At 38.5% G+C, this 14,144-nt stretch overlaps 1 protein-coding gene across 4 annotated transcripts in view; it reads right to left on the reverse strand.

The window, feature by feature from the left end:
• Positions 1 to 1,893: 1,893 nt before the first annotated feature.
• Positions 1,894 to 14,144, reverse strand: part of LOC127646626 (B-cell lymphoma/leukemia 11A-like) — a 123,071-nt gene continuing 110,820 nt past the window's right edge. For all 4 annotated transcript variants that reach the window (XM_052130385.1, XM_052130389.1, XM_052130388.1 and 1 more), the window contains one exon: positions 1,894 to 6,485. In XM_052130385.1, coding sequence (XP_051986345.1) covers positions 4,582 to 6,485 — 1,904 coding nt within the window. In that variant the 3' untranslated portion in view covers positions 1,894 to 4,581. The remainder of the gene's footprint in view (positions 6,486 to 14,144) is intronic.

Genomic DNA, 14,144 nt, shown 5'->3' on the forward strand with positions numbered 1-14,144 from the left:
AGTTGCTTCACTCTTCTTTAATTACAACTGTTTTGTCACACCAGCAGTGCATCCAGGTGACTCCGCCCCTTTCATATGTAAAGCCATGTGTGCTGAGTGCATGAAGTGTCCCAACATTCCACACTTGGTTTTGACGGTTGAAAAAGTGCATCATCCAGGTATCTTTTTGCTGCATTTTCAGTATAAATACACTGCCTGACCAAAAAAAAAAGTTGCATACGCTAATATTTCATTGGACCGCTTTTAGCTTTGATTACTGCAAACATTTATCATGGCATCGTTTTGACAACCTTATGCAACGTCACAACATTTATTTCTGTCCAGAGTATTTTTGGCCGAGATCTTGTATTGATGACAGGAGAACCACTCCGTAAAGACTTCTCCAGAACATCCCAAAGACTTTTAATGGGGTTAAGGTAAGGAATCTGTGGTGGCAAATTAATGCGTGAAAATTATCGCTCATGCTCCCTGAACCACTCTTTCACAATTTGAGCCCGATGAATCTTGGCATTGTCGTCCTGGAATATGCCTGTTCTGTCAGGGAAGAAAAATCCATTGATGGGATAACCTGGTCATTCAGTACATTCAGGCAGTCAGCTGACTTCATTTTATTACTGCATAACCTTGCTAAGCCTAGACCTGACCAATTGAAGCAACCCCAGATCACAACTCTGCGTCCAGAGGCTTGTACATTGGGCAATAAGCATGATGGGTGCATCACTTCATGGGCCTCCCTTTTTACCCTGACACGCCCATTGCTTTGGAATAGGTTAAATCTGGACTCATCAGACCACATTACCTTTTTCCGTTGCTCAACAGTCCAATCTTTATGCTCCCTAGCAAACTGAAGTAGTTTTTTTCTGATTAGCCTCACTAACATGTTGCTTTTCTTGCCACACAGCTGTTTAGTCCCAATCCTGTAAGTTCTCGTCGCATTGTGCATGTGGAAATGCTCTTACTTTCACTATTAAACATAGCCGTGAGTTCTACTCTTGAGTTTTCTCGATGTGACTTCAATTGTTTTAGTGATCTCCGATCATGTTCATTCAAGATTTTTTTCCGACCATGTTTTTATTAAATCCTTCCAGGATTTAATAATGCATTGGGCAGTTCTTAACTCAATTCCAGTGATTTTCCACGACCACGTGATACGTGTTCCCACATGGTTGTTTAAGAAAATGAGAAGGTTAAAAGAATTGTTGCCAGATGAAACATATTAATCACTGCAATATTGATCCAATCATAGGCTCTTAAGTATCTACTTATTTAAATCCAAACGGCACCTTTTTTTTGTTGGCCAAGCAGTGTATACTACTCGCACTACTTACACTACAAAATGGCATAGACCAGTGCAGAATTGTCCGGTTTGGGACGGACTTCCTGTTTTGATAAGGACATTCTTATAGATGATTGCACTAAAATCATTGTTAAACAGAAAATGCAGACTAACCCAGATAAAAGTAACAATCAATGCTCTGTTTGTTCGATGGGTCATAAACTGGCCCAGATGAAACCTGTGGATCTCTTTTTGCCGAAGGCAATCATCAGGATTCCGTGGAATGGTTTTAAACATGATTAAATTTTTAAATGGAAATGAGTGAGATTGCATTATTTAGGCCTCGTACAGTAAGCATTGATTTTGCTTCGTTCACACCTCTAATCCACGTTGGAACTGCATTTCCCTCCACTGAAAATGGGGACTTCAAAAACACTCTCTTGTACCACATACTTTGGCAAACGATGATGTTAGAAAATATATTAGTGTGGACTTACAAAACAATCATGCTAAGGTAAAATGTCTGCATATAACCCATACAAATTATGGGAATTCCACTTCTGCTGGTGCAGATTCTAGGTGGGTCTAGTCATTAAAAAACAAACAAGAGAAACGGGTGTATTTTAAATGTATTTATTGACTCTTGATTCATTGCATATGACATCCATTCTTTCAAAGATGACTGGAATGTTTCAGGTTGTGGGGGAAAACAGGGACAGTTCAAAATAAAGAGGGAAACCCACTAACTACCAAATTGTACTGCATATCCAAAGGCCAGAGATCATAAGCACCTGTTCCTCGTCATCGTGACTGGTCAGAGAGGATTGTGTACAACAGACCATTATATAGCCTTTTATCCATGTAACCCCCACATAGCTATTTCTTAGAAACTGAAGATCCATACTTTATAACAATTCACACTATATTATCCTGCCAAATTGTGGAGAAAATAATGGTGGCAGCATGTTGAATTCGACTACAGGTATTTTTGTACCTTTAAAGTGAACAAGGAACAGTCTGGAATTCTAGCCCTACTATAAATACTATCTTGACTACTCTCGATGAACATTTAAATCAAGATCTTCTCTACACACTGACGTGGCAAACAATAGATACTGACAGACTGTAATTCAGCCCTATAAAATGTCAAAAGTACTCCTACAATCTCATCCTGAAGAACTGTATATGGCAAAGAAATAAACAGAACCAAAAGAAAGAAATTCTCAATAACATTTAGTATTTACATAGTACATTGTAATTCATCAAGAAATGGTGGGTGAAAAAAAAAAAATGAACACTTTAAATTAATATCCTGTTAAAAACACCAAAGTATTCCAAAAAGAAATCTCAAAACATTTCATTACTAATGTGTTTTGAAAAGCACAACAACAAAAAAGAAAGAAAAAAAAAGTCATGGCTGTTTGAGCAGCGAGGTTGGAGTTTATTAACTGAGAAGTAAACATACACTATCCCAATTGGAAATATAGCTCCTAAATCAAGTCTTCTTTATCTTTCTTTCTTTTTTCTATTTATTTTATTTCCTTTTTTTTGCGGACAGAGAATTCTAATCTAAGTCTATTTCACAAAATGTGTTGACACCTCATCAAGTTGTTCATATGTGAGGAAGTTTCTCTCGAGTGTAAACAGGAAAAAAAAAACAGTGCAGGTTTTTGTGCTATTGGAGAGCGGTTTTGTTTTATACTCAACCACCTGCCCGTAGATTAGCAGGACAGATACTGAGTTTTAGGTTGAGTGGCAAGTGCTATTCATAAAATTCACTATGGGATAATGTAGAGAATAAAAAGTCTGAATGTCAACTCGGCGGGCACAAAAAATGTGTAACATGGCTAAGTGCTTTACTAATAGACAGGTGTATATACAGTCATAGCTTTAGAAACTGCTGAGTGTTTTTTAAAAAGAAAACCGTAACAGTTTACAATATGGTTCTAGTTATTAACATTTCTTAATGCATTAGAAATCATGAATTCATAATAAATGATGATTTAACAGAATTTATTAATCTTGGTTGATGTTAATTTATCAAAGTCATGTTAGTCCCGTTGCATTAAATTCTGTTAAATAATCATTTATTTTTAATTCATGATATCTAATGCATTCATAAATGTTAATGACTATAACAATATTGTAAAGTGTTATCAAGAAAACATTATGTAAATAACCTTTATCAAGCAAGTTAGTGGTAAAGTGTTCAGACTTTCATCCAAGAATGTGTAAATGTCCTGAAATACATTCCTGCATTGCTCAATCAAAACTGGCCTTGCTAAACTATTTCTATATCTAGCCAATCTGAGCTCAATTTGAAATTCAAAGGATTTTCAATCCTGACAACTCTTTAGAAGCTTATTCAAGGACTATTATGATATTTGTTAAACTTTCGTGAATGACCCTGTCAAGAAATGGATTCTATAAAAAATTGACATATTTACATAAATAATCTGCATTTTGTTCCATGCACCAAATAGAAATGTATCAGTATAGTCCAATAAATTGGCTTTATCTACCGAGTAAAACACATTTTCAGGGCTACTTTCTAAAAACCTTAATAGAAAACCCAAAGAAACATCGATACCCTAAGTTAAAAGAAAACTTACAAATGTACCAGTCAGTTTGATACCAAAATACAAGATATAATCTCTCCGAGCTGAAGGGCATGAACATGCCAACAAAAGAACTGTACTTAAATGATCACAATAGGTTATAATAGTAAATTATATACACAAGAACTTATACTGGATTCCTGCATTTAGTGAATTCACAATAGGTACTTGATGCAAGAACCTAATTTTGCATTGAACAATATTCCCCAGGCTTATGGCAAATGGCAGAAACCACAGATGCTTTAAAGACACCCAAGGCACTCTTTTTCACAAGCAATAATAACAATTCAAACAAGTTAAGTATTTTAGTAAAATGTTACTGTTCAAACTTTCGCTGGTAACCCTATAGATCGTCTATATCCCTATGAACAGTGTAAACCCCAGTGTGAATGTAGGTAGTCAAAAGATTACAAGCTTAAATGACAAAACACTAGGTATGATATGTAAAAAAATTATTGTTTGAAGCATGAAATGTCCCGTACAATAAAAGACAGCACCACCAGCAACACAACTAATGCTTATCAATCGAGCTAACTCACTAAAACATGGCAACCAGTAAGAAAAGTACAAAACATTAAGTTATTGCACATTAGAGAGGCTCAGAGTCTTGCGACAATTTTTGCCCAGCATATTTCTCTAAAGCCATGCCTTAAATATTATTCTGGGACTGCAAAAGACATTGTACATCTACTCCGTTTTAATTTCGATGCTCAGCAGCTGATCGTTGTGCCATTTTTTCATGTGCTTCTCCAGAGTGCTGTAGACACTGAAAGGCATATGGCATATCTCACATTTGTAAACGTCCTTGCCCGTCTGTCCATGCGTCTTCATGTGTCGCGTTAGCTTGCTACTTTGAGCGCAGGCATAGCTACAGAGCTCGCACTTGTACGGTCTCTCTCCAGTGTGGCTGCGACGATGCACTGTCAAGTTGCTGCAGTTCTTGAAGACCTTGCCGCAAAACTCGCAAGTATCACTACGGCGGCCGTCCTTGGAGCTGGGTCGACCAGTGGGTAGGTGGGGCGTACTGGCCCTACTTCCCGTGCCACTGCGCCCTGAGGCCGTGCCTCCATTCATCTCACCAGGGGGAGTGGAGAACCTGAGACTGCCATTCTCTGAGGAGTGCTCTGAAGAGGTGGCGAAAGGCGATTGTCTTGAGTTCCCAAAGTTGACAATAGGATCCTTGAGCTGGCGGGATGCGGCATATCCAGCCAGCCACTGAGAGTACACATTCTCCGTGTTGGGGGTTGTAGGAGTAGTTGGATCAAAGTCTTTTTCGACCTTTATGCGTTTCAAGATGGGGCTGTCGGATCCTGGACTTCCAGCCGGAAATTTTCGAGAGAGGTCGTCATTTGGGTACGAGGCCGTTCCGTTTACCGTGGGTCCATATCCTTCACTGACTTGGTCGGAATCTTTTGGGGAGTCTTCACCACCTTTCTCGCTAGTTGATCTGTGGTCAGCTCGTGTGTACAGGTTTAGGGCGTCTCTATAAACCTGAATTGACTCAGCACTTTTGTTGTGACGGTGTCTATTGTTCTCATGGTGACGTGCACCTTCTAGGCTCAAGCTAAAGATGATGTCATTCCTCTCTCCTGCCTCACTCTCATTCTCCTCCTCCTCTTCTTCTTCCTCCTCTTCCTCATCTTCCTCCTCCTCCTCTTCATCTTCGTCATATTCCTCCTCTTGCCCATTTTCAGGGATCATGCCATTGTTCTCACTTTTCAACTTTGCCACCACAGATTTGAGAGCATTGGTGGCACTGCTTAGCAAATCACTTGTTCCTGGTTCTGGAGAACTGGCAGTTGAAAGGCCATCGTCAGATTTCGAGGTAATGGAGGAGGATTTGTGCCGATGTGTCTTCATGTGGCGCTTCAACTTGCTGGCTTGAGTGCAAGCATGGTTGCACAGGTGGCACTTGTACGGTTTCTCTCCAGTATGACTGCGTCTATGGACAATCAAGTTGCTCTGGAACTTGAAGGACTTCCCACAGAACTCGCAAGACTTTGCCTTCACAGCTGGCATGGTTGGAGTTGAATGAGATCCAGGAGAATGAGAAGCCCCAGGTTGGAATGGCTGAAGAAGCCGTTGCATAGGGCTAGGACGATTGGGTGACATGGGTGGAGAGGACCCAGCAGAGTTCCCAGCCAGTTCCCGTAGTCGTCTTGAGAAGTCCATAGATGGGGAGTCCAAAGGTACTGAATTAAGACGCAGTACCCTATCAAAGGCGCTTGGGTGGTGGGGGGCCAAAGCAAGATCGTCTGTGCTCATATGATGCCGTGGTGGGGGACTAAAAAGTGGAGGCGTCCTGGGATATCGACCTTCTCTAGGAACTTGCAACCCTTCTCTGTTGGCTATCCTCATCAGGCTATAGGGGCTACTATCTGCTAGGTGGGCTGTGTGTAGTGGTTGCTGCGAGGCACAGTCACCACCCATGCCTGGAGCACAAGCCACCCGAGGAGTTAACGGACTTCCAGGTTCACTCTCTAGGTATATTCGGAAACCATGAGTGTTCTGGGCATGCTGTAGCAGGAACCAGGCGGTGCTGAATGACTGTTTACAAGTTGTGCAAGTATAGCTGCTGGGCTCATCATTTTCTGCAAGACAAAAGCAAAGAGGGAAGGTAAGCAGTCCATCCAGGAACAACAAATTAACTTTACATTATGTTAAAATAATAAGCAGTATTGAAGGCCAATCTTGTTACATAACTAAATTTCAGTAAGAATTTGAGCGTGTTTACATGCATGGCTTTGCACTGATTATGCTTAATAACCTGACAATGTGTAAAGCTTTTTTAACACCTTAAACTTTGTTCTTTTATCTGGAAAAGGCCATAAATGTTATAAGCAAAAACCGATCAGCACAAGTTGATTTGTGATCTAGATTTAGATCTACATGTAAATACATTTACTGCCGTCCTTACTGGTTTCTCCAATGTTTTGATGTCAAAAGCAGAGAACCCAATGATTTCAAATGTAATGTAAACAAGGTTTTCTTCCATTGTCTGGCTTTTTAGAAAAGTAGATTTTTGATAAACACACTCACTAAGCAAGTACTTCCAGCTAATGACTTGTTCCTTGCAGGCCTTGTAATGTCAACATTTCACTTTCTAGCCCTGAGTTTAAGCCACAACACCACACCACAAAAAGCATACAGTGAAGTTCCTAATGTATTCAGTTGTGTATTCTGATATGTAGTAAACATCTTTACTTTTACAATTGTGGTCTTGCCTAAGCATTTTGACACAATAAGTCACAACTATACTGCCAAAACCTGACCTGGTGAAACTGTAAGTGAGGTTGTTTAGGTTCTGCATTCTAGGTCTAAATTCCAGAGTCATATCTCAACAGTTTTCCCTCTCTCTGAGGTATCTGACACAAAGAGCAGAAAAAACTAAAAACCTGTACCCAATCAAAACACTTTTTTTTACTGCATAAAAGATTTGAGGGGGCGGCTGGTAAATTATGGATCATTACAATCTGCAAAAATTACAGTTAATTGCTGCCACCTGTGTGGATTTTGACCTCCTCAGGAGATTTTATCCGTCATAAAAAGGCCACTCTCTTTGCATGCCTATTCTCAAGATTTCTAAAATGATACCCTTTAGCATTATCATATGAATTAAAGGATTTAAGCATAAAAAGCATTAAGCATTTTCTTGGTGAATTTACATTAGTTCAATAACTGGGGTCTCTGATATTCGTAAACGATAAGGTAATATTTAATTAAAAGAAATTATGAGACATTCAATGTCTCTTCTCAAATTTGGACACTATTTAAATATTTATTGTTGCTTAGTACTCTCAAAGACATTGTTGGTGAAGCAAAAACGTGTGTGAAAAACACTTTGGTGTAAAGTGGCGTCACTTCACAGACCTCAATGTCAAACTTTCTCAAAGTCATGTGAAAGACCCTTAATGCGTATAATCTGCTTAAAACATCAGCAGAATATCCTTCACTATGATAAATCTAAGGGAATTTCTTTTTTTTATTAAATTTGTATAATTCCATTCATACTAAACAAAAAGCATAAAGACATCCTATTCTTTTCCTTCATTTTCTTGCTGCTCGCTTTCCCTGTAAGTCTCTCAGTCTCTCGCTCATTGACCGGGTCAGATTACATTTACATTTACGCATTTTGGCAGACGCTATTATCCAAAGCGACTTACAGTGCACTTATTACGGGGACAATCCCCCACTACGCCACCACCACTTCCCTGACTTCATTGCGTTTCACCAAGCGAATGACCACAGACAAAACGCTATTTGACCAAACAAATACTTCAGTGACAGAGTGATGTGCAGGACATATTTATGACCCTAATCACATGTGTTTTTGGCATGTGGTTGATTGCAAATAATTTGTTTGAAATGGTATAAAATAGTATTATTTTCACCAAAGATGATCTGTGTTTAAACTGATAAGAGCAACTTACCACAGTGAACATCCAATACATTTACAAACTCTTAAGATTTGTCATGTGTGAATGAATGAACTTACCAGTTACTAAAAATAAACAAAATGGTGTAATTGGCATGATCCACAAACATTTCTTTTTTTAAAGCATTACAGGCACAAATGTCATGTTCTTTGTAGCGAGGACTATTAGATGTTTGATAAACTATTTCAATTAATCTATCATGAAAGGTAGGTAGCCTAGACATGTCCCAAATTTTGGTAACCAACAATCTAAACATATCAACTAAAATGTGTCAAATAAAATGGCTCTATAGATTTAATATTTCAATATTATATTTATATTTTTTTATATTTACTATCTCCTGAGGTTGACGATCAGCACTGTCTGAAGGTTAAGGAGCCTGCTTTTACTGACCCTTTGCAGAAAAACTTTTTTAAAAGAGCTTTAGGCCCTATTTTGCACCGTAATTAGGGAAAGTGCCAATTGCAACCTCTGCTCTTCAGGTTACATTTATGCCAGAATCCAAGAGCACTACTTGCAAGTCACACGGTATGAAAATGCACTAAGTGTGGTTTAAAGTACAGTCCTTTTCCTAAAACACACAGATAAGAATCAAAGTGAAACCAAAGACTTGAACTTTGAGCTTTAAGGGCCCTGAGCAGAGCATTTGACACCGTCAGAACACATTCAACTATTGCTATTTGAGAAGCATATAGGCGAAGAGGCTACAATTACAATTTACAATTTAACTTTACTCAAGCATCTGTGCCCTCACACCTGACCCCATTTAAATTACACTTACAATTATTGTCATATTTAAATCACCATGATAAAAGGCTCCAAACGACATAAACTAATACTCTTGGACAAGGAATATGGAAAACCAGATTTGGCTGCAAAATGTTTAAATGGTAACTTGGCAGCTGAAAATAAAAATTAGTATTCAGTCATTTCAGTCCCTGTGTGTTTGTTTTGAGGACATCTATATGCTAGTGTACTCGATATACTTATTTACAAATTGCAATCTTTCTCATCTGGGAACCGGTCCAAAAATATTGACGACTCATCGTGCTCTAAACAGATTTTGTCGAATCAAACAATTTCTAGAATGATAATGCCCCTACCCAACTAACAAGTGGCAAATCATGGATCATAACTGACGTAAATGACTGAAGTTCAGTCATGTAACTCTATGTGGCACAAGCTGGTAGGTTCTTTGAACTTGCTACCTTTTAGACAATTGGTTCATTTACATGTGACATGTTAATCCAATCGGCTCAAATGGTGTAAGCTGATAGGTCCTTTGACATGTAATGGGGTAGCCAATTAACTTGTGTCTCTCTACATTATCTTGCAGATAAGCTGGTTTCACTGCAGAATACTGCAAGAGTTTTTCTCTGAAACCCACAACCACATGTCTAGATCTGCTACATTGGGATTGTATGTATGTCTATTTGTGCCGCAGCATATCCTACAAGCTTAACTCGGTATGTCTGTGTATGTTCTAGCAGTAGAAAGTATGCAAGCAGCAACATAGCAGATCTAGTCCACTGAGACCAATATCCAATTGATATGTCATACCCACATTAACATGCTAAATCTTTCCGAGAGTTTACATAACTTAACAAAAACCTATCTTACAAAAATGTAAGAGCCCTTTGATATGTCACGCCCAAATTTCAACATAGGAAGGAAAACTGCACTTGTCAAATTATTTAATAGAATCTTTCATTTCCAGTGTACTCAATCCAAGAGCTGGACATTTGCTGGGACACATGCACATAACACACACCCTACCCCCCACAGCAAACTGAAAGGGTCTGAGTGGGGTGAGAATGGGAAGCCATCTTGTGGCCTCTCATCGACTGTCAAGCAATGGGGCAGCAGTCACCTTAGCAACACACATTAAAGAAGGCAGACAGACAAAAAGAAGTGGCCCAGGCAGAGAGGTGAAGGGAATGGTTTAAAGAGATGGATAGGGGGAGGTGATAGCCTGCTAAAAAGAAAGAGGAGGACTTTGAGAAAGATGAACTATACTTGTCTGCTCAGGGTAGAGGTGGGAGTTATACAATAAGTATATATATATATATATATAACTAGTTTGAGGGCGAAGAGAAACCGACTTGTTTGTGTAATTTACAGTGTGTCATGGAAGTGAGTGGTCGCTTCATGGCTTTTTTCACTGATTTTCTTTACCACAGTTCTCTTTTTGGTTGATCTTTCTCTGCTGCACCATGGATAGTGTAGTTGTTCACTGGGTATTCTGCTATCAAACACGATTTTAAACAATGAAGTTGAAATAATGAAGGCGAATGGTTTCAATAGAAGCATATACCTCCGATGAACAACCTCGGAGCTCATGGTTGGTCTGTCTTTAAAGGTGTGTAAGTTATCGGTAAAAATCAGAAGTCATAGATTTCAAAATGAACTCAAACATTTCTCATCAAATTCTTCCAAGACCAATTTATCTGAACTGTTTACAATTTTAAGAGTAATTATTAGAGTAAATATACTCTTAAGTCTCATGAGCCTTACAGTAATAGTTCTTGGTTTATTTACAGTCAGACATGACTAAATTAATGACATGCAGTTCAGTAAGGTTTGATTCACTAAAAAGAACCAGCTGCAACAAGTCATCAGTTTGGTTCATTTGATTCTCAGTTCCCAACCCTACTAATAAAGCACTGAAAGTGCAGACTCTGAGCAATAATATTGAGTGGGCGACATCTCGCTTAATTTAGCTCCTGATAAGTCCAAAAACACAACTGGCCTTCTGCATCGACATATAGTATACAATTAGGGGTCCATTATAGTACTAAACTTTATGACTCAGCCAACATTTTCACACTGCTCAACAAAGATTATTTCAAGTCATCCTGTCTCTTCTCTATTCCTTTCTTTTTATTCTCCTGCTCCAAGAGAGGACTACAGGCTTAAACGAGCATGTGATAGTCAGGCTGGTGAGAGGATCCATTCAGGACACCCCTCAGGCAGAGCTCTGGTACTGGAACCAGTACAAAAAGACCAGTGTTCCCAATTCAAATAACAGCCACAGGGTCAATATTTAAGGCTTCCCATCTGGTGCGTCCTGACCACGAGTGATGTTATAAATCTAGCCAGAATTGAATGAAATGTATTTTCAAATGAAAAGTGCTTTAAAACTGTTATCCAGTGGAATCTTGCTGACTAAAATCTGGCGAAATTAAACAATTGTCCTTTCTGTTTAGTTTAATATACAGAGACAACTGTTAATAAGTGATTTGTAGGTTGATTTTCTTGACAAGCGCACACATTGTGGCTCTATGTGTGAAATGCACACAGCAGTTTAAATAAGAACTTAAATAGGAATTGTGAAAATGTAATAAATTGGATCATTTTTTTATATAGCTAACATTCACATATAATAGCACTAGCACACAAGGAAACAACTGGTAGAAATTATGAAAGGACCCTAAACATAACATATACCATCAATTAGCTTCTATAAGATGGATGCAATGATTACTTGGCTGAGACAAGCCACCCTCACCCCAATTCTTCATTTGGGTGACACTGAGCTGGATTCCAGCACACTGCATCTCTATATAATTGGACACATATGTTGTAAACTGCATCGCGGCACGGTAGCAGATTGGAGAGTTCTGCAAACCGCAACTGCTTTATCATCAATGAGGAGACTGTTAAAAATAGCCAGTGAAAACTGAAATGAATACCTGTCTACACCTTGTCCAAACCAGACAAAAGTTTCCTGCAACAAGTAATTTTTCTGTCCTCACTGACAGCAAAAATACTGCGTACCGCAACATAATCCCAGCCAAACAGAACATATTTGATGTTTAATGTGTTTAAACTCAATACATGTCAAAATAAGAAGTTAAAAATATATGCTTCTTGTAAATTAAAGCCTATGGGACCCTTCACACAGGACACGTTCAAAAACAGAATGCAGGGGTCTTGAAAAGCATTTTTTAAAACGTGAAACTCATAAGGGTGATTTGCACAAAACCTGTTAAGAGATTTCCTGCTCCTATTTTACACCAAAATCAAATGAAACAAATAAGATTTTTTTATTTTGCATATTGAAAATTAAGCCTATAAGATTTGTTACTTTGGGAAATTATTTTCATGACAGTTACCCATCAATTCCCAATACCGCAATGTGAAAAAAGACGGTCATTATAATAATCTCATTACTGCAAAGTGAGAAAATTATATATTATTTAAATTGTAAAATATTTACAATTTTTAGCAGTCCTTCCATGGTAATCACTTTAATTTTTGTTGTTTTTTATTTAAATCTGACTAAACAAAAGCTTCTTTTTATGAGAATAATCATTTGAAACCATGGTAATAATAAAAGTAAAATTCCTGGGCATGTTACAGTAATGAGTATGAGAATATACTGTAAGCTTCAGAACTCAAAACTTCCTCCTCACTGCAAAAAGAGCTTTTGTTGAAACCACGCCGCCAAAACTTCCTCCACATTGTGATGTCACACTGTGGTAGGCATTTGCATCTGACCATTTCTAACAGAGGGTCATTTAAAAAATCTATGATTTTTTTTTGTACAAATATTTTTATATTAGAAGTGAACCCTTAAGGAACATATAAAATAATAAAAAAGGCATGTCTTGACCCCTTTAATGGTCCTAAATGTTTGCTTTATGGAAAATATAATCCTATCTGTAATTGCTATCATATTTCAGTTGCAACGGCACAATAAATTAACCTGGAGTTTCTTCGTTGGACTCAACAGATAAATCTGACTTTTATAAACGCACAGCCCAGGAATGTCAAACGGAGCTGGAATGTTACCTGTGCACTCTTGCCAAAAATCTGTCTGGAGCCCTGTAGATCACAATGCTTATACAGTACATACTTTTAGGAGACTGTAGGGTCAGAGGTCACAGAGAGCAAGATATTTTCTGTGTTGAAAAGACGAGCATAACACAGAGTTGTGCATGCCTGGACTAACTTGGAAATTTGTGCTGGTCTTAGCTGTGGTCATTTCAGCTGGGTTCACCAGGTCATCTACTGTAGCTGGTGTAAACAACATTTTATTTAATCTTTTATTTAATCATGGAGAATAGGGTGAGCCATTTGTTTGCTTGTATGCCAGTTTTAGAGTGAGCGTTTATGTGGAGGTCATCACGTAGCTTCCTTTTATGAACTCTGAAGACATTAAAACAAAAGCACAAAAGCTTCCTTATTTGCTATAGAGAGGGAAGCAGAGTTTTTCTTCTTTATTTTTTCTCTCAGAGAAGCAACAAGCATAATAGGGGGTACTGAAGGTGAGCTCTGGCCCTCTGGTGACAGCACGATTTATACGCAGGCAGCTGCAGGACAGCGCAGTCTTGTGAGCCATCTTTAGCTCTGCACTAGAAGGGCCCTTATTTTCAGACATTCCAGGGAGGCGCTTGCAAGACCATACACATACATGGCCCTGCTGAGGTCAAGGGGCACAACTCTGTGAGCGGTGGAGCCAAGTGGAAGAGTATTTGACAGAGTGGTGCAGGAGACGTGCATTGGCTTGTTGGGTTCTGCTCTAGTTCACGGGCACTTTGAACGTTTTTAAAGCACAATCACATACAGCCTCAGTTTCTACTGTACTGCACTTATTTGAACTGAATTATATAGAAACATTTCATTCAATGTTATACTTTATCGTCATAGAGTAGAGAATAGAGCAGAACATAGGTCTTGAGATGCGTTTTTAACGGTTAAATTTTTTTAACTTGACATGGCATGTAAAATGTGCCGCTCGTGTTTAAGGCACTGAAAAAAAAGCAAAACGTGCCGCAATGATCAAAGATGTCTGTCTAGCGCATGAAAACG

This window comes from Xyrauchen texanus, chromosome 7 (assembly GCF_025860055.1).
Source record: "Xyrauchen texanus isolate HMW12.3.18 chromosome 7, RBS_HiC_50CHRs, whole genome shotgun sequence".
Lineage (NCBI taxonomy): Eukaryota > Metazoa > Chordata > Actinopteri > Cypriniformes > Catostomidae > Xyrauchen > Xyrauchen texanus.